The sequence below is a fragment of the Magnolia sinica genome, chromosome 13, assembly GCF_029962835.1.
Source record: "Magnolia sinica isolate HGM2019 chromosome 13, MsV1, whole genome shotgun sequence".
In the NCBI taxonomy this organism is placed as follows: domain Eukaryota; kingdom Viridiplantae; phylum Streptophyta; class Magnoliopsida; order Magnoliales; family Magnoliaceae; genus Magnolia; species Magnolia sinica.
The window spans coordinates 3,461,407-3,481,939 of NC_080585.1; the positions used below are offsets into that span (position 1 = coordinate 3,461,407).

The 20,533-nt window shown below is 39.5% G+C and overlaps 1 protein-coding gene across 2 annotated transcripts; it reads left to right on the forward strand.

Annotated features, from left to right (window-relative positions):
• The first annotated feature begins 1,707 nt into the window (after window positions 1–1,707).
• LOC131222453 (dehydrogenase FPY6) lies at window positions 1,708–20,211 on the forward strand. Of its 2 annotated transcripts, XM_058217519.1 has the most exons (12): window positions 1,832–2,718; window positions 6,454–6,594; window positions 8,113–8,161; window positions 9,153–9,170; window positions 9,288–9,403; window positions 9,510–9,623; window positions 10,522–10,572; window positions 11,297–11,385; window positions 11,501–11,561; window positions 11,661–11,738; window positions 11,904–12,014; window positions 19,917–20,211. In XM_058217519.1, the coding sequence occupies exons 1-12, from the start codon at window positions 2,467–2,469 to the stop codon at window positions 20,043–20,045; spliced, it is 1,209 nt and encodes a 402-aa protein (XP_058073502.1). In that variant the 5' UTR covers window positions 1,832–2,466; the 3' UTR covers window positions 20,046–20,211. The 2 variants fall into 2 exon arrangements, with proteins under 2 accessions (XP_058073503.1, XP_058073502.1); XM_058217520.1 differs by lacking the exon at window positions 10,522–10,572 and having other exon boundaries at window positions 1,708–2,718.
• The last annotated feature ends 322 nt before the right edge of the window (window positions 20,212–20,533 follow it).

A 20,533-nucleotide genomic window follows, 5' to 3' on the forward strand; every position in this document is an offset into this window, starting at 1 on the left:
CATTTCTCCAATTCCATTTGATAATTGTTTAGCCATTACCTATTTTCATCTCAAACCGTCGCTTTGAAGGCAGCCTTTTAGATGGATAAGAAATTGGATATTTGCGCATTTGGGAAATCCATCCATCCAAAAAGTAGGGTCAACTAGATAGACAGATCCGATTGATTCATCGCCCTGCCACTTTTACCGTGGTGAGTTGGCTGGACCGGAATCCTCCACAACACCTGTGTTTAAGCAGTGCTTCAAATACGTAAGTCTGTGGAGCACAACATGCTATATAGGTAAAATCTACCCCGTCTATCAGGTTCCGTCCTCGATTCTAGGAATTGATGCAAAAAACCAGCTAGATTTACAGATTAGAACGGTCACGCAACGTGGAACAGTGGGGATGGGATGCCATCCATAGATTTGTGTGTGGAGCTACCATGGCGTGTATCTTTTATCAAACCGGTTAATCAGTTATAAATCACCAGGACAAAGAGAATATACAAATATCGATTGATTTAAAACTAAGGTGGGCCACGCATGTGAACTTTAACCATTTTTCATGGCAATTTTACATTGTTTAATTGGTGTGACCTATATGACCTTAAATAGGCTCATATTCTGAATGTATGGTCCAATAAATGGTTATCACTTGTTAGAAGGAGTGGATTTTATATATACTACATGGTCCCCAAAGAGCTGAACGCGGATTGCTGTAGTAGCAACGGGGCTAATGGACAGTTATCTGTGGGCCCCATCATGATGTATGTGTTTTATCCACGCCGTCTAGATACTTTTACAGATAATTTTAGAGTGTGAATCCATAAATGAGGAAGATCCAAAACTCAGGTGGACCACACTACAGGAAAACAGTGTGATTGAACGCTCACCATTGAAAACTTCCCAGGGCCTACTGTAATTTTTACCTTCCATCCAACCTGTTGATAATGGTGACAAAGACTTAGATGAAGAGAAAACACAAATATCAGCTTGATCCGAAACTTTTGTGGCCCCAAGAAGCTTGTAATGGTAGGCGTTCAATCTCCGCTGTTTCCTGTAGCGTGCCGTCCTGATATTTGGATATGCCTCGTTTTTGGGCTCATTCCCTAAATTGAGATGTAAAAATTAATGGACGGCGTGGACAAAACACACGCATCATGGTGGGGCCCACAGAGCACCGTCCAGTAGCGAGTCGCCACTGGCAGTATCAGTAGCCAATCCGCGTCCCAGAGGCCTGGTGTGTTTTAAGCGTTCTGCCGGCTTCAACTCCACTGCGCTATCTCCCTTTGACCTTTGCACGACGGAAATATCCCGCCTGGGATCTGCTGAGGAAAAAGCTCTCTCTCTCTCTCTCGAAAGGTATGCTGAAAGTCGATCTCTCAAATTGCGGTTTTTGAGTTCCAATTCGCATTGGAGTTTTTGATTGATTTTCTTTACTTCTTCATTCCGAGTTTTCCTTTTCTTTTTTCTATCCATTAACGAGTGACAGATATTTCTTGATTCGATCTCTTTGTCTATTGCGTGAATCAAAACGGGAACTCTAGAAAGTAGAAACAACCTGCATTACAGGGGAATGGCAAATTGCCAATGAGAGTTCGAGTTTGAAGATTATGGGAACTTGATCTGGTCTGAACTTTCTTTTCTTTTTTTATTTTTTTAATGAGATCTCGTCTGAACTTTCCACTACATTCTTTTTGAAGTCGTTGCTTTTTTTTCCTGCATCCTTTGGCCATTCGAGGAACTGAGTCCTCCCCATTTCTTTCATTTGGTCGTGATTTTCTGAATTGGATCCGACCTGAATTCTCTGCTGCTTGGCTTTTACCTCTCTCTCTCTCTCTCTCTCTCTCTGCACATCTCTTAGCCATTTGATGAAGATGAATCTTTTCCTTTTCTAAAAACATTGATCGGATCTGAATTTTGTAATACATCATGGGCATCTTTCTCTTTTTGCGTGTTTTTTTTTTCTCCCATTTGAGGAAATGGGTTCTTTCTTTTGGTTGAATTTGATCTGGTCTGAATTTTCTTCTGCATGACCGAGTCCTATCTCTCCACCTGTCTTTTAGCCACTTCTGAAATTGGTTCTTTCCATCCGTTGAATTAGGCCATGGCCTTTCTCTCTGCACGTCTTTTAGCCACTTGGGAAATGGGTTCTTTCCGTCTGTTGAACTAGGTTGTGACTTTTTCATTTTTTAATTTGATCTGCTCTGAAGTTTCAACCGCATCACTACTGTCTCTCTTTTACTGCAGTTGAGGAAATGGGTCAATTTCCATTGGTGGAATTTGGTTGTGAAATTTTCATATTTTGATAGGTTCTTGCCCTTTTAGTACCTTTTCAGTTGTTTGGGTAATGGGTCATTTCTAATCATCGAAGTCAAGACTGATTTATGTTCCATGTATAAGTTTCAAAATGAGAGAAGTTTCCTTGTTAGATGTGTAGTGATTTAACTTTGCAGATTGTGCTGGATTTTTTCTGTATCCTCGATGTTACCTTTACTTTTTAGTTCTTCAGGAATGCTGTTTTTATTTCCAATTGTAACAGTTCTTCTTCTTTTCTCCCCCCAAATATGTGCCTACTTGGCATGGGAAACTGGTGTGAAGATGGTGGCTCCTGAGATGAAATTGCCACAAATTGCAGTACTTGGTGCAGGTATCTTTGTCCGCACACAATATATTCCTAGGCTAAGAGAGATAGCTGATATCGTGGTTCTTAAGACAATATGGAGCCGGAGTGAGGTATGTGGATTACATTTTTATTCTAACTGTTTTATTTAAAACCAGATTGAATTTCAAACAACAGGCATAAACATTCAAATACTGCATCGTATGTTACCAATTTAAAGTAGCAATGAATTTCTTAAAGTGTTCGAAAGAAAGATGGTTAGTTATGAAAACCAGGTATTGAAATATTTGAGTTAATGAATCTTCTTTGTTGTTGGTGTCGGCAGAAGCAACCTATTTGTTTTCTGAGGTAAAGGTCCAAAAAAACATTGGATGAGACCAGCAACCCATTCCCTAGTTTGGAGGGCTGTCAATGGGTACTGCGATCCACTGATAGCCAAGGTATCCAACCTGATTTAATTGGATCGGAATCTCAATATCGTCCCCAATTAATTATCCATTCGGTTTGGATCCACGGATTTGGAAACAATAGGAAATGGGGCGTCGTTGTGCATCCATCATGTCACAACCCAGATTTTGGGTACCGAGTGTGCATCCTAGACCCGAGTCCCACAGCGCGACTTGTACACTAAGTGTATGAGAACTAGTAAAACACAGCTTATTCAGAGGCCATAACGATGTTCATGCTGTCCATTCTAAGTTCCATGTACAAACATTCACATACATTAAATCAACTACTTCAATTTATAAATTCCCAATGAAAAGTCTAATGGCCCACCCACTTGGGAGCTTCATTCAATGTAATAATCAACTCACACATTTAAAGTCATGTTCAACACAACCAGCCTGAATCATACACCAATGCCGCATTCCCACTAATCAAATAACTGAAAACAAATAATAATCTAAGAGAATAAACATGTTTGAAATAATCTAGTAACTACATTAAAATCAATCCAATGCAGCTAAATCTTCTTCTGTTAAATACGACCACGTATCCCGTGGGTCATCCACAGGGCTCAACCACATCCTCTTGCTCTTGCACCGCAGGCTCAACATCCGTTACATTTGTACGGTTTTTCCATCAATAAAATGTAAAGCTAGCCAGGCCTAGTGAGAAATCCCAGCGTGGTTCATCCAATAAAAATTAAAATAGAATAACAATCATGAATCAAAATGAATAAACAATAAATAATTTAAATGTAAGAGTGCTTCAAGTGGGGATTTACATCTTACTTGCTTGAGTTGAAATTTTATTGACCCACATCCTCCGCTTGGGAAGGCATCTACTTGTTGGTAGGCATAGGCAAGGCCCGCATCTGCCACTTGGGTGGGCATTTACCTGTTGGTAGGCATGGGCTAGGCCTACATCTGGAAGCATGGCTACCAAGAACAAATTTTCATCTAGGTGGCCCCTAGGAACGACTGGCACGGATTATGCACTCAGCATGCTAGAGTTTAGTAATTAAACTTTAAAATAGATCATTTAACATATAATAAGGGAAGCTTACGACTATAATGAATTATAAGCGGTTATACACTTAACAAATGTAAATAGGAACAAAACATCAAATCATTCTAAATTACCTAGATCAAACAAACATCAAACATAACAATTAGTCACACACAACAAACTATATCAATTCTAATGGAGATGACACATGTTGGGATCACTCTCCTGGAAAATCTGGTGAGTTTGATTCTATTTGAATAATTAATCCAATCAGTAGAACCTAAATATTTCCTAAAATGGTATGCATTCATAATCATTTCCACTTTAGGTGAATTCTCATGGTGGGGCCCACTCTTAATTGATTAGTTTCTAGCTTAGGTCCATAACATTGTCCAATCACGTTCCTTCAAATCCAACCCTTAATACAGGGTATTATGATCTTAAACAACTTTAGATCTAACCCATAACACAAGGTATTACGATCTCAAACCGGACCTACTCGATCAATCATAGTGGCCATCTACCATCCATCGATATTCTAATTGTCTCGGCAGGTATAATTTTCCATAATAGAGTTATAATTGATTCCTTAATTCAAATTCTCAAAATTGGAATCGAACGGTCTATTTCTCCTCTTGTCAGTCGGACTGACCGCACTATCAGTCAAATCGACAGTCACTAGACTCGATTTGGTTTTGATGAATCGAACTATAAATTGGGGACTTTCTTTAATCTCAGGTTTAGGGTCCAATTACACACATTGGTCAGATCCAAGTTGACCATTGGCCCTCACATGGGTGATTAAGAGAGAGGTCCATTTATTAGCTTGATCCAAAATTTTCATGGCCCACATTATTCAGAATTACATAATTTATTTAGAATCGCTATTCGATTGGCGCAACCCATATGATGGTCAGATCAATATGATATTTAGGGTCCCAACACGTTTCAACCTCCTCAATCAGATGGTCCGTATGGATCCAATCCCACACATCAAGGTGGCCCTACATGATTCCCTACGCCAAAGGCCGAAGGCACTTGCGTAGAGAATTTGATCTCTCTACTGTACTTGCTGCATACGTCTATGCAATGAACGTACGGTTGATCCGAACTGTACATTGCATAGATCTAATAAAAATAAATTACATTACAAAAAAAAAGTGAGAACAATCATAACACCAACCTGGATGAGCTTGACTAGGGTTTCCTCCCTCTCTCTCTCTCACTTTGTAATTTCTTTCCTATGTTTTTGAAGGAGATTTGGAGCAAGCCAAATTTATCTCTCCTTAAGAAGAGAAATTCTCTACGAGATAGGGAAAGAAGTTACAACCAATCCCTCTTATCTCTCCTCATATATATATATATATATACATATATATATATATATATATATAAAATTTGGGTCATTACACATCGGGTACCCATTTTTTATTTTTTTTTGATAGCCTTTTCCTTTATTTAATTATATCAAGTATACTATTAAAGGCCAAAGCATTGATATGGACTATCCCTCTCAAATCACTTTGACTGGATGATCCTAACCATCTGATTAGTAGTTTGGGAAATAGATGGTCCAGATTAAGTATATTAGAAAGGTTTAAGCATTGATGTGGACCGTCCATCGTGTGGGGTCCACCTTTGATTGCCCATCTCTCTCAAATCACTTTGATGTGGTTATCCTGCCCATCTAATTAGTGGTTTGGGAAATGGACCATATTGAGTATACTAGAAAAGCTTGAGCATTGATGTGGACGTCCATCATGTGGGCCCCACCTTTGGTTGCCCATCCCTCTCAAATCACTTTGATTGGATGATTTGAAGGGCACATTTGTGGTTTTGGGAATGGTGAGTCCATATTGAATATGCTAGAGGTATAAGAAATTGTGTGGGATGTCAATCATGTGGGGCCTACCTTTGATTCCCATCCCTCTCAAATCACTTTGATTGCATGATCCTAACCATCCAAATAGTGGTTTGGAAAATGGACGGTCCATATTGTGTATATTGGAAAGGTGTAAGCATTGATGTGGTTGTCCATGATGTTGGACCACTGTTTGGTGGTAGAGGTATCATTGACTCATTTTGCAAAGGGGGATGTGAAAATAAAATGGCTCTTGCACAGGAAAATGGGCCATGTGAAAATATTTCATAAGAAAATTGATGGACACAAATGTGGGATTAGGTATGCAAATAGATATCTACATATGTAAATGGGTGCAAACAAAGGTGCCCTTAATGTTAGATAGCAAGTTATTGTATGAAATAAGAAGATTACTTTTAGGTTTATCAATTTTTTTACTGTCACTAACCACTTCTATATCAGCGTTTTGCTACTTTTCTCATTCACTTTGTGTATAAATGCTTTGTTTTCTATTTTCACATGTCACTCAATCTAGGAATCTGCAAGAGCTGCTGCGGAACTTGCACGAGATTTTTCCCCCAATATTGAATGCAAGTGGGGAGAGACAGGTCTTGATGAAATTATTCATGATAAGTCGATACATGGAGTTGCAGTCGTTCTTGCTGGACAAACTCAGGTTTGACCATATTTTACTTGTAGTCATCAGTTGTTGCTGTATTACCTGGTCTCATTGAACATTTCCACTATCCATCTTTTAGGTATGATATGCTGAAGTGTCCTTTGCCCTTTTTCCAGACTTCATGGAACACTCATGCACTCCAAATGTAACAGAACTGTCATCATCATCATCTGCACCTTATCCCAACTAATTGGGGCCAGCTGCATGAATCTTGTTCCTCCATTCCACCTTAGCAATGACCATATCCTCAGTTAAACCATATGCCGCCAAGTCTTTTCTTATTACTTCCAAGTTCCACCCATGTCCTTTTGGGCCTTCCCCTTGCCGTTTTAGAGTCCTCTACTTGTACTAATTCATTCCTTCTAACCGGTGCAATTCTTGATCTTTGTTGAACATGGACAAACTATCGAAGTCTACTTTCTCGTATCTTATTGCCTATTGGAGTTACTTCCAAGTTCCCTCAAATGCATTCATTTCTAATTTCTTCCTTCTTCACCTTAGTATTTGACATGTTCATAGGATGAGCATAGCTGAAATGAGCGCATTGTTGTTCCTTAAATGCTCAACATTCTGTTCCATAAAAAAGGGCTGGTCTTCTAGCTATCCTATAAAATTTTCCTAAAGTTTGATTGCTATGTGGCGATCACACATGTATCAGAACTACCCTTTTCAATATTCTCCGCAGTATTAGCAACAACTTAAAGTCTTAAACAGAGCATATAGGAGAAGTGAAAAGGCTAAAATATTACATAAAATTGGTTAGAAGATATTGTCAAATATAATGAAAAACACAACAATTGATGTAGGACAATTAACCACTTGCTCTAAAAGCTCGAACTGTTAGAGTATGGCAAATTAATCCCTTTATCTCATAGCCCAGGCCACACATCTCATGGGTTAAGACCTCGGCCGAACCCCCTTCGTGGGCCCCAAATCACATGGGCTGCCCACCCCAAGTGTGTCCCACCATCCCACGGGCTACCCCACTCGAGCTCGGTGTGAAATGCGCATTAATCACCCCTGGTAAGGAGTCTCGAACAAGAGACCTCCCCCGTGGGCCCCAAATCGTATGGGTCACCCACCCCGAGTGTGCCCCTGCATCCAACAGGCGACCCCACTCGAGTCCAGTGTGAAAATGCCCCTGCATTAACTATCCTCAGCATAAATAAGAAAATTAGAAATAGATATCCTCACGTGGCATCTTGCATCACTTTCATTAATTTTCCATTCTAGGTTATAACATTGGAGTAACTTAGTCAGTGAACTCTGCCCCTCTCAATTTTCTGTGCCACATGCTCCTCTTGGTTGATTATGATGCATTTGTGTTTTCTGGACCATGACTTGCATAGTTCCCCCTCTACTTTGTGCAGCTCTTCAATAAAGTTGTCTTTCCAAAAAAGAAAAAAGAAAAAGAAGTTCCCTCTTTGTGCTCCAACATATTATATGTGTTGAATTTTGAAGATCTCAGCAGTCTTGAGTAATAGCTTCAGTCGCTCATCAACCTTATATCTGCAGGTGGATATCTCACTGAAGATGCTAAAGGCAGGGAAGCATGTTGTTCAAGGTAAAATTCTATCACTAAAGGAAATAATGGGTCTTTTTTCCTTTCTCCTGGTGTTCTGCTTTATAGAGTTATTCAAGTTCAAATGGTTGTGGGATTGGGATGTCCACACTGAAAAGAAGTCTCCTGTACCTTACAACAGTTCAAAGGGTTCGATTATCAGAACCATCATGTGATGATTATAGTTGCAAGTGTTGGTAGCTGATTCAGAAGGGAAAAGCTTGCATCAGTGTCTAAGTTTCAATTCAAACATTTGCTTGATTCACAGCCCATTTTCTGAAAAAGAATTACTGTTTAGCAACCTTAAGCCTGACGACCAATTGCTCACATAGATGAAACCTAGGCAAGGAAACTTTTGATGTCACAAGTTAATTATATATAAATGAAGGGAGTGCCAAATAAAAAAAAATAAAAAAAAATCTGTGCATATTTCATAATTAACGCCACCCTAGGCAAATGATGGAAAGCCCACCCCACGGTGGACCAAGGAGTTCATCTATGAAAGCTAAGGTGATCATATGACCTGCGTTCGGTTGCTTATGTGCATTGATTCACAAAACAATCAGTTTAATAGACAAGAAATTTGTTAAGTTGATGATGTTTTTAGTATTCATAATGGGGAAGGAAGACCCACATTGCAGTTGTGTTTCGTTCTTATCCAACTTGAAAGCAATGGGATTGCAACCTGGAGCCCAGACCCTCAACAGGTGTGCATCAAGATTCAAGACACACCCTTACATAGGGCTGTCATTGGGGTGGGCTTGGGCTCGGCAAAATCAAAATTTTGAGTAGGCCCAGCCCAAACAGTTCAAAATCCGGGCCGAAGCCCATTGACAGCCCTACCCTTACAGGTTCCTCTATGGAGCAACTATTCTTGATTGCTGTATTGTGAAAGCTTTCATTTGCATTATTTTTTCCTTCGTTCAAGTTCTAAATGGTGCATTCCTAATTCCTGTGTCTTTTGTAATGGCTAATCAATGCGGTGGATTTGAAGAGAAACCGGCTGCCAGCTGTAAGTAACATTCAATTTCATTTTGACTCCATTTTGATTTATTTGTTCGTTTGTTACTTATGCTATGCATGAGGTCAACAAAGACACATGTGGCTGTACTGTGCTTTAATTATACAGCTGTCAGTGAGGCTGAAACTGCACTGTCATTCTACAACTCTTTTAGAACCAATGTACCCCGTCAGCCAATTTGGGCTGTGGCAGAAAACTATCGATTTGAGCCCGCTTTTGCGGAGGTATTTATTTTAACTTGTTTAACTTTGTCCTGATAATTTCCTTTGTATGAACAATTTACCCTTCTGTTTCCTTTTTTTGAAGTTGAACCCTTACTGAATCATACAGTCCAGAAAACTTATGAATGAGATTGGGGACATGATGAGCGTCCAAGTCATTATTGAAGGATCAATGAGCAATTCAAATCCTTACTTCTCAAGCTCTTGGAGAAGAAATTTCACGGTGAGGTCTATGCCAGTAAAAATGAGTACCATAACTCTTCTACAGGCTATCAAATGTAGTTTACAACATGCTTTGGTTATCTGCATCTTTTTTAATGCCATACACTGCTTCTCACCTGAATGTTATTCTAGCATTTCTCATACTTGGACTCAGGGACTCGTCTTAGCTGTCACATTGCTTGGGCATAGATTCGACCAATAAAAAGCTTAGGCCCTGTTTGGTTGCCACTTTAAAAAAATGAGCTCATTTCATTTTAGTTAATGTCGGGTACGTATTAGAGATCATAGTTTATATAAATTATTGGTTACAGTTTTAATCCTAAGATATCTAAATACATAATTACTACTAAAGATAAATGAGATCAACTCATTTTCAAGTGGCACCGAACATGGCCTTGAATTTTTCATTTCATTTAGCGTATATGTTTTGGCTATAGATGATTTGTAAAACCGAACCCAAATAGCTGGAGAAGGCTATGATGATGATGATGATTTAGCCTGCATGTGTAGTCAGCAATTTGTAGTAATGGGCTTATTTTGAGAAGAGCATATTGGATTATATCCATCATCCTTCCATTCTGAGTTGGTAATTGGACCCTGACAGTTCTTGCGGAGATTTTAGACATTCCTTCTAGGCTCAGCATTTTTATTCCCTCATGTCAGTAGGAAGCTAATGAAGTGGCCAATACCCTTTCCATAGTGGGTATTAGTGGAACACTTCTTCGTATTGGAAATTTGCTTCTCTTGCCTCGATATTTTTTGCCCCCTATGTTGAATAAACTGTAGACATTTCTCAGAAATGAAAGGACTTCCTTTCAATTTTGTCTCAGTTATCTTTTGAAGCAACCACTAGTATAGAGCGAGAGATTCTAGGCTAAAAGAAGGCTTGCAATTTGCAGGGAGGTTTCATTCTAGATATGGGAGTGCACTACATTGCGGGATTGAGAATGGTAAGCTCTCTCTCGACTTTCATGTTTCACCTTTTTGTATAAAAAGTTGGTCTTTGGTGATTTGAACTGCAAATTCAACCATAGTCATGTGGATTATTTTGCTACTATCATCAGATGTCAGTACTTAGATCAATGCCTCAAACACCATTGTCCTGCATGTGCTAAAACTAAAAAGGCTTGTTACATGATGTACATCGTTGTAGGTATTCTTAAGCTTATCTAGAAGCTCTTTATCAGAACCAGTAAGTGGAGTTTAGATTCAGACTCTAATATGATCCAATGGGCCTGACTGTGGTTAGACTAAATATCTCCCTGATCAGAAGATCCTAGCCATGCAATCTTTTGGCCTTTCTCCATTGCTAAGCACTGGTTGGAGATTAGTATCAGGGCACTGAAACATTAGTCTTGTTTTTTTTCCTTGACCATCTATCAAAGGGTTACGATTTGTCCTATACAAGAGACTTTTGGGCCATACCATCCACAGTGGGCCCTATAACGTTAATGGTCTGGATCACCAAGGTACCATGTGTATCCTTGGGCTGAGGATTATGTAATGCCTCATTTTATGTTTGATTGTCATAGTTTGACGCATCGCGAGGTCTGCGACAATTGGTAGGTGAGAAAATAGGTTTAACTTGCTTTGCCTATACACTGTTTTGGTTGATGTCCTTTAAAAATAGTGCTCTTGAATCTTGATAGTTCTTTCTCATTACACTTGAAACAGATCGTTGGGTGTGAGGTCACCACCGTTTCTGCTATTACCTCTCATGTGGATTTGACTTTGCCTCCCCCAGATAATATATCTGCTGCTTTGTAAGTATCAAAAGCCCACTGCAAATCTCGTGCGATTTTTACTTCAAATTTATTTATTTTTGAGTCCATTCAAAAGCCTAAAATTGGCAATCTTCAATGTTTTTCATCTGTCTAGTCAATTGGAGAACGGTTGTGCTGGGGTGTTTGTAGTGGTAGTTTCTGCAAGATCATCCAAGGTAAGCTAAGAACAAATAATCTTCTGTGATTTTGCTTGTATTCATGCCTATTATTGTGAATTGCACTTACAGACTACCTCACGTGTTTGATGTCTCTAGACATGTTGGCGAGTTGTTGGCTCAAAGGGCACTGTGCAAGTCGAGCGTGGTAACATAGATGGGAAGCACGGCTACTCGGTAAATTAGAAATCTGCTGTCCACCATCGCATCTTCCTTGCGGAATCCGTCATTCTGTGCATGGGAATGAGTACAGAAAATTTCTGTTGGTGTTTAATTTCAAGTCTTGTCGAGTTTTGGTTGAAAGACACATTAATTTTCAAACGATCCCTTGTGGTGTTTCAGGTTTCATTTCATGCAGCTGACGGTCATTGCCAAAGTTCCTTCCATCCATTTTGTGGAGTGCATGAAGAACTAAAAGCTTTTGTTCGTGACATTTCACAGGCCACCCTTGCGGTAACGTGATGTTTCAAATTCATTTCAACATAAAATGGCGTTTTGCAATATTCCTTGTTCTCCCATTTCTCCATCCTTATTCTTGCGTGGTGATGGAAACTCATTGCTTGGTTTTGACTTGGTTGTTCCATGAAGAAAAAATCTGAGGAAAAAAGGAAAAGGAGTTGTTGGCTGTTGACCTCTAGTTCTTTTGATTTCTTCGTTTGCCATAAATCACTGTTCAAAAACCCAAAACTCTACTCGACTCGATGTTCAGCTGGGTCGGGTTGACTCGAAGACTCAACCCAACTGGACTTGATATTTAATTTATTATAAATTGAATGTGCTAGGATTATTAATAGATATTTAAAATAGTTTGATCTCGTATAAGTAATATAAATCCTAACTCAAAGCAATGAAATTGTTGGTACCTCACTAGCTAAGCTTGTTGCCTCCTAGTTGAGGTTAGGGGTTTGAATCTTGCTCCCAACATGTTTTAAATAGTTAAGCTCTCGTATGAGTGAAATAAATCCTAACTCAAAGTAAGAAACTTGTCGGTACTTTACTAGTTAAGGCCGTTGCCTCCCAAGTAGATCTCCTGGTTGTTAATAGATATTTAAAGTAGTTAGATCTTGTATAAGAAATATAAATCCTGACTCACAGCAACAAAATTGTTGGTACCTTGCTAGTTAAGGTCGTTGCCTCCTAGTTGAGGTTAGGGGTTCAAATCTTGCTCCCAGTATATTTAAGGCCGAGTCAGGCTCAGTACCGAGTTTCCAAAGACAGCTCGAAATCTTGTTGAGTCATTGTTTTTTGTCGAGTCAAGTTGACTCGGCTGAGTTTTTAGTTGAAGGCATACCATCAGAGTAGCTTCCTTGACCAATACGGTAAATGAAGAAAACAATAGTAGCATGTCAATGAGTTTTGGAACCAAGCCATAAATGCACCTTGGATGAGGACATGTCTCCATTTCAAACTGCTTTGACCTTGGAAAATCCAACATCCCCAATATGTCCAACATGCTTATATAGATATATGATGTTAAAAGACATTAGTAACTCTGAACGGTCCCCACCCCATGTAGAGGAGGGTTGATGTCAGGTAGGCAGCCAGTAGCTTTGGCCACTGTCATGAGAATTCTTGTTTCAAATCTTCAAGATTGGTGAAACAGGATTTGTGAAGCCGACCCCAAATAGCTGGCATGGGGCTATAATGCCCATGATGATTGAAATGCACACTCACTGCATGGATATAAATACTTAAATAAGTCAAATTCGCCACATATAAAACATGAGAAATGCTCACACACAACTAGTTGGACACTGCATTTTGGTCCAACTAGCTGGGCATTTAATGAGAAAAATTCCTTCTTGAATACAATATACACACCTACAGTGTGAAATTTTGGAATACGTATTATGGTTATCTAAAGTGACACATGTGTCAAAGCACACTCACTGCATGGATATAAATAATTAATGATGGGGACATCACGTACACACGCGCACTCACGCCGCCCCCCTACCCACGTACGCCAGAAGGAGGGCCCCACTGTCTATCTGGATCGATAACGACGTCCAGGGAGGGCCTCGTAGTTAGAAGACGGCGTTTTGATTCAAGAGAGTGGGCCCGATAGCTAAGAAAAGCTCATCATGGGATCTCATGATCGTGGCCCACTAGTCGGATTGATTTCATATTTTAGGTTTTGCTTATTTATGTTATTTGGAATATCGTGAATGCTTTAGATTTTTTTGATTAGTTGTTATTTTAGTTTATTTCATCGCCAAGTAATAGGTTGCGCACATGGCGCGAGTTTTGGGGTATAGGGTTTTCCCTATAAATAGGCATCCCTTGTAGTTCTTTTGATTCATTGAAGATTAATAAAAATTCTGCGTTTTCCTACTCTTTGAGTTGTGAAGCCTAATTGGGTGTGAAGCCCTCCCTTCATCGAAGGGTTAACTACCGTGGTGCGAAGCCACATCTATCCCAATTCGCCTCATCCATCGCCATCTCTGCGACCCATCTTTTACCATCCATTCTTCTCATCTCACTCCATCATCTACACTTCGAATCAATCATCTATTGCAGCAATTCTCATCCCCACAGCAGAATTTCAAAATTTGACCCTACAGGAGGGTTGAAACTTCGGCGGAGCACCACACACAAACCGTACATCAGATCGAGCTGAGATTTGAGGGTTTTGGAGTCCATCCCTGGTTGACCAGGGCTAATGTGGCCTTTTTCTAAATAGTGGGCCCCATATATGTGTGGCCGGGATCACACGCACATGCATTTAGGCCATTATTGGTGTCCACGCGTGCGGCACTTCTTTGGTTCATTTCTCTCCTCTCTTTCACTCTGCTTTCACCTAAAATCCCTAAAGCTAACCCTAAATTACTCAAATCTCCAAATTTATGCCCTTTTTCTTACCTTAGAGTTTCTCGAATTGGAATTTCTGAATCCCTTGAATTATGGACTAATTACTATGCATGTGTGGATGATTATTTCTTATCTTTGAGTATCGTTTGGTTCATAATTTTTATTGATTCAGCCCTATCATGTGTAGGCCTGGACCCGCATAGATTCCCCTTAATTGAATGTTTGGACTTTTATGTGGGATATGGAATTTGTGTAATTGTTTTTGAACTAACGTGATCTTAAGCCTGAAATCTCGCATATCATATTTAATTTCCATGTCCTGCATCAAATTTGGTATCAGAGACTAGGGTTCTTGTAGGGGAATTCATTACATGTTTAGGGTTTGGTTGTTTATGTCCATTACGCATCAGTTCTCATCATATATGGCTGTTTAGAGGTCCCTAAACCCTGACATAAGCTATTGAAATTTTCTGTTATCCCCTTATTTGAATTATTTTAGAACTTAGTTTTCTATTTCTAAGTTTAGAAACTTTCCTTTTCTGTATTTTTAGAAACTTTCTTAATCTGTTTTTAGAAACTAATTTCCTTTCCTTTTTCTTTTTTAGAAACTAGTTTACTATCCTTTTTCTTTTTTAGAAACTAACTTACTTTCTATTTTTAGAAACTTTCATTTTTCTTTTTCTTTAGAAACTAGGTTGTTTTTTTTAGAAACTTTTTTAATTTGTTTTTTTTTTAGAAGCTTTCTTGATTTGTTTCTTTAGAAACTTTTCTAATTTGTTTTTAGAAACTTTCCTTTTTCGTTTTTAGAAACTTTTTTTTTTTCGTTTTTAAAAACTAGGTTGCTTTTCTTTAGAAACTTTCCTAATTTGTTTTTTTAGAAACTTTCCTAATTTGTTTTTTTTAGAAACTTTCCTAATTTGTTTTTCTTAGAACCTTTCCTTTTTTGTTTTTAGAAACTAGGTTGTTTCTTTAAAAAAAAAAAAACTTATATTTTGACAATTATATTGCTGAATTTTGGTTGGCACCATTGAACATGGAAAAATTGCAAGAGTCACTAAACAAGTTGTCCCAGAAGTTGGAGTTTCTGACTAAGCGCTTGGAAATAGACCAATGCTTTGAACAACTTGATGTACGCATTACCTAACTAAAGACCATCGTCAGGACAAACCCCACCATTGGGGTAGATGTCCAATCTCAGGCAGGTGGCCTGGAGGATAGACCAATGAATGGAGTTGGTCAAGGAATCAATTATGGGTGTGCACCCGTGCACCCACCCCATAAGAGACATCAAGATCACTATTTTGAGGGGTACAACATGTGCGGCCTTGTGGCTGGAGAGAGTGCACCAGAGACTAGTGTAGAGTTACCCATTGAGGCCATTCCGGTAATAGATGAGTTACGTGATGTCTTTCCTGATGATCTACTGGATGAGTCTCCCCCCAGGAGGGATATAGAGCACATTAGAACATAGGACACCGTAATACCTACAACCGAGTTTACGCTGAATACTTCTGGCGATAGGTCCACAGGTCTAAATCCTCGTGAAGTCGTTACTTGTTATAAACCTAGGAAACCTATTGATCTTGTCCCTATGTCACTGTCCCATAGGTTGTCAGAGTCCGCAGAGTCTTTTGCGCATCACATTCATTCATGGCATCAAGAAATCAGGCAGAAGATCATGACTAGTAATGAACATTGCACATTTTTTGCAGACCAGCATAAACGTTTCAAAGGATTCAATATTGAGGACTCCGTGATAGTCTGCATCAGCCCCGAGCGGTACCCTTCGAGGGCTGTTCGTAAGTTACACGCGCGTAGCGTTGGACCCTTCAAAATTATAAAACGAAACGATCTCAATGTGTATGAGGTAGATCTTCCACCTTCTATGAGAATTAGTTTCACATCCGATGTGGAGGATTTAGTTACTTTTCAGGAGACCACTGATATTGTCCGGCCCTTCGTCCATCCATCCTGATTTTTCATATTTATCCCTTGAACCATAGCCCTTTCCCGACCCATTTTCTCTGCCTCTACCTCCTATACCTTCTCTTCCTGACCTTTCTTCCCAGCCTCTACCTCCCATACGTACTCTTCCCAACTCATTTTTCCAGCCTCTACGTCTCATATCTACCCATCTCGACCCATTTTTTCAGCCTTTACCTCCTATACCAACTATTCCCAACCCATTTTTTCAGCCTTTACGTCCCATACCTACCTGTCCCGACGCATTTTTTCAGCCTCTACTTCCCATACCTACCCGTCCCAACCCATCTTCCCAACTTCTACCTCCTATACCTATCCTTCCCGACTCATTTTTTCAGCCTCTACCTCCCATACCTAACCTTCATACACCCAAAAAGGAAATAGGATATCCTGGACCATTAGATAGTTTCAACGTCAGACAACGGGTTTCAGAAGTACGTGGTTAAATGGAAGTCACGTCCAGCTTCAGACAGTACGTGACTCACTGAGGAGGAGCTTTAGAGACTTGATCCTGACATCCTGAAGCGTTTCAGGAGTTTTATTTCGCCAATGGCAAAATCTTTGCAGTCGAGGAGAATTGATGGGGACATCACGTGCACACGCGCACTCACGCCGCCTCCCTACGCACGTACGCCAGAAGGAGGGTTCCACCATCGATCTGGATCGATGACGACGTCCAGGGAGGGCCTCCTAGTTTGAAGACAGAGTTTTGGTTTAAGAGAGTGGGCCCAATAGCCAAGAAAAGCCTATCATGGGATCTCATGATCGCGACTCACTAGTTAGATTGATTTCATATTTTAGGTTTTGCTTATTTATGTTATTTAGAATATCGTGAACGCTTTAGATTTCTCTGATTGATTTTTATTTTAGTTTACTTCATCGCCAAGTAATAGGTTGCGTACATGGCTCGAGTTTTGGGGTATAAGGTTTTCCCTATAAATAGGCACCCCTTGTAGTTCTTTTGATTCATTGAAGATTAATAAAATTCTGCGTTTTCCTACTCTCTGAGTTGTGAAGCCTAATTGGGTGTGAAGCTCTCCCTTCATCGAAGGGTTAACTACCGTGGTGCGAAGCCACATCTATCCCGATTCACTCCATCCATCGTCATTTCTACTATCCATCTTCTGTCATCCATTCTTCTCATCTCACTCCATCATCTATACTTCGAATCAATCATCTATTGCAGCAATTCTCATCCCCACAGCAGAATTTCAAAATCTGGCCCTACAGGAGGGCTGAAACTTCGGTAGAGCACCGCGCGCAAACCGTACATCGGATCGAGCTGAGATTTGATGGTTTTGGAGTCCATCCCTGGCCGACCAGGGCTAAGGTGACCTTTTTCTAAATAGTAGGCCCCACACACGTGGCCGGGATTACACGCACGTGTATCTGGGCCATTATTGTTGTCCACGCATGCGGCACTTCTCTAGTTCATCTCTCTCATCTCTTTCACTCCGCTTTCACCTAAAATCCCTAAAGATAACCCTAAATTACTCAAATCTCTAATTTTATGCCCCTTTTCTTACCTTAGAGTTTCCCGAATTGAAATTTCTGAATCCCTTGAATTATGGACTAATTACTATGCATGTGTGGATGATTATTTCTTATCTTTGAGTATCGTTTGGTTCATAATTTTTATTCATCCAGCCCTATCATGTGTAGGCCTGGACCCGTATAGATTCCCATAATTGAATGTTTGGACTTTTATGTGGGATATGGAATTTATGTAATTGTTTTTGAACTAACGTGATCTTAAGCCTGAAATCTCGCATATCATATTTAATTTTCATGTCCTGTATCACTTAAATAAGTCAAATTCGCCACATATAGAATATGAGAAATGCTCACACACAACTAGTTGGACACTGCATTTTGGTCCAACTAGCTGGGCATTTTTCAGCATTTAATGAGAAAAATTCCTTCTTGAATACAATATACACACCTACAATGAGAAAATTTGGAATACATATTATGGTTATCTAAAGTGACACGTGTCAAATATCCAAGTCATTTCATCAACTGAGGCCCACCAAGGAGAAATTATGTGCAAAAAATCTAATAAATTACACTTATGAAGTAATCGTACATACATGTTGAATCATATCATTAGATTGTTTTATTAACTACCCACTTTTTTTGTAAGTGTTTGACATGCTTGATCATATGATCTTTTTTCTTCTTTTTTGTCCTTAACACGTTGACAATGTACTCTATCGAATGAATAGATCCGATATGTAATACATGAGTTGCGTGGCCAAAATCATTAATAGGCGCATAACCCACCCACAAACAAGTTGGAACCTACCGTAATTTAAGGATTGTTTAATTTACCATAAACGCTCTGGCAAGTCCTTTTTCACGTAAGCTTGAAAGATGGCTCATGGCTGGGCCACACAATGGTGTCAATGTGAAATCTATGCCGATCATCAGGTGTGTCACCCTATATTAGACCAGGTGAACCACACAATTGAAAACTGAATAGGAAAAAGTTCACCTTTGAAAATGTTTCCGTTAGCGGAGCCTACTTGAACCACATATGGGACTGATTTTTCAAGCCTGCATTTTGGTGTGGCATTTAATGTTTGTAGTGGATTTCACATATTCATCATGGTGGGCACTGTAGAAATCGAGGGTGGACGTCTCTCTTAATTGTTTCCATTAACATGGCCTGCCTAAATCATAGGTCAGCCTGATTTTTTGATTCCAGGCCCAACATGGTAATATGCTAGTATAGGTCCTAGTGGATCTCACATACACATTATGGTGGGCCCATCAAATGTTGGCAGAGAAAAGAGATCTTATTTAAAGGCCTCTTGGAAAAAAGGGATAGCGGCTTAGGTGGGCCCCACCATAGTGTTAATGTTAAATCCACCCAACCATCAGGTGTGTAGCCCAAAGGCCTGAAAATTAGTGTAATCTATGATTCAGGTAGACCACACTATTGGAAATAGTGTACCCTCTAAACTTTTTCCCTTCGTATGGCCCACTTGAATCACAGATGAACTTAAAATTTGGGTCGTCAGAGTACATTTCAATGATTTAGATTCAACATGCATGAGTGGTTGCCTCATAAGTATAATTTATTAGTTTTTAGCACAACTTCTCCTCGGTGGGCCTCAATTGATGAATGGCATGGATCTTCGACACATGTAACACTTTACATAACTATGACATGTATTCCAAAATCTCTCGATGTATTTGTGTATATTGTAGTGAATTTTTCTCATTAAATGCCCAACTAGTTGGACCAAAACGTAGTGTCCAACTAGTTGTGTGTGAGCATCTCTCTCTCTCTCTCTCTCTCTCTCTCTCTCTCTCTCTATATATATATATATATATATATAACACCTAGGAATGATCCCTGCCATGCATTTTGAACATTGGATTCTCTTGTAAAAATGTGCACCCTTGTTACAGAGAATTAGCCAATATCTGATTTGCTTGTTGTATTTAATCATTCCTAGGTTACGGTCTTGGTTTCTTTCTTTTCTTTTTAACGTCTATGCCAGCTTACTGAACCAAAGGCCCTCACTCATATACTTTGATCCCTGCCATGTGCAGGATGGAGCTAGCTTTGAACCAGATCCTCGCAGTTCTTTCATTGAAGGTGCCCGAGATATTGCCGTCTTAGAAGCCATGCTTGAATCCGGTGCGAAGCGGGGTGCTCTGGTCCATGTGAGGAAGTTGTAACCAAATGCATGTATGCATGATGCTTAGGCACTTAAATCACACTACCAATTGTTGTTTGGTTGGACTTACTCTCATGATTTTGTTATCTGTTGGAAGTAAAAACATGTTCAAATTATTTTGTAGCACATTGTCAATCCTTAATTATTGATAATGGTGGCTTCAAACATCATCACTGTCAATTTATTTAGTATGAATGGCGTTTAGTTAGCAGGGAATTACAAATCTTGGGTGTGGTCAATCTAGATTTATTTCTGTTGAGAGTTTTGAGAAATCGAATATTTGGTTGACATTGTAAACTAGAGTAGCACTAAAATCTGGGAGCTAAGATTTATTTTTGCTTGAGATTGAGAAATTGAATACTTTGGTTGACATTGTTAACGAGGTATTTTATAAGGCTGGCACCTTTTAAGTTGGAAGTTGTCAATTCCTACTCTTGGAATTTTGGAAGGGAAGGCAGTAGTAGTTAAAGAAGGCACGATTAATTCCCA

Excerpts from the sequence above, each read along its gene's own strand:
- LOC131222453 (XM_058217519.1), top strand. The coding sequence starts at position 2,467 with ATGTTACCTTTACTTTTTAGTTCTTCAGGAATGCTGTTTTTATTTCCA. Across the intron at positions 2,719-6,453 it reads CAATATGGAGCCGGAGTGAG|GAATCTGCAAGAGCTGCTGC; the intron begins GTATGTGGATTA and ends CACTCAATCTAG. Across the intron at positions 10,573-11,296 it reads ACATTGCGGGATTGAGAATG|ATCGTTGGGTGTGAGGTCAC; the intron begins GTAAGCTCTCTC and ends CACTTGAAACAG.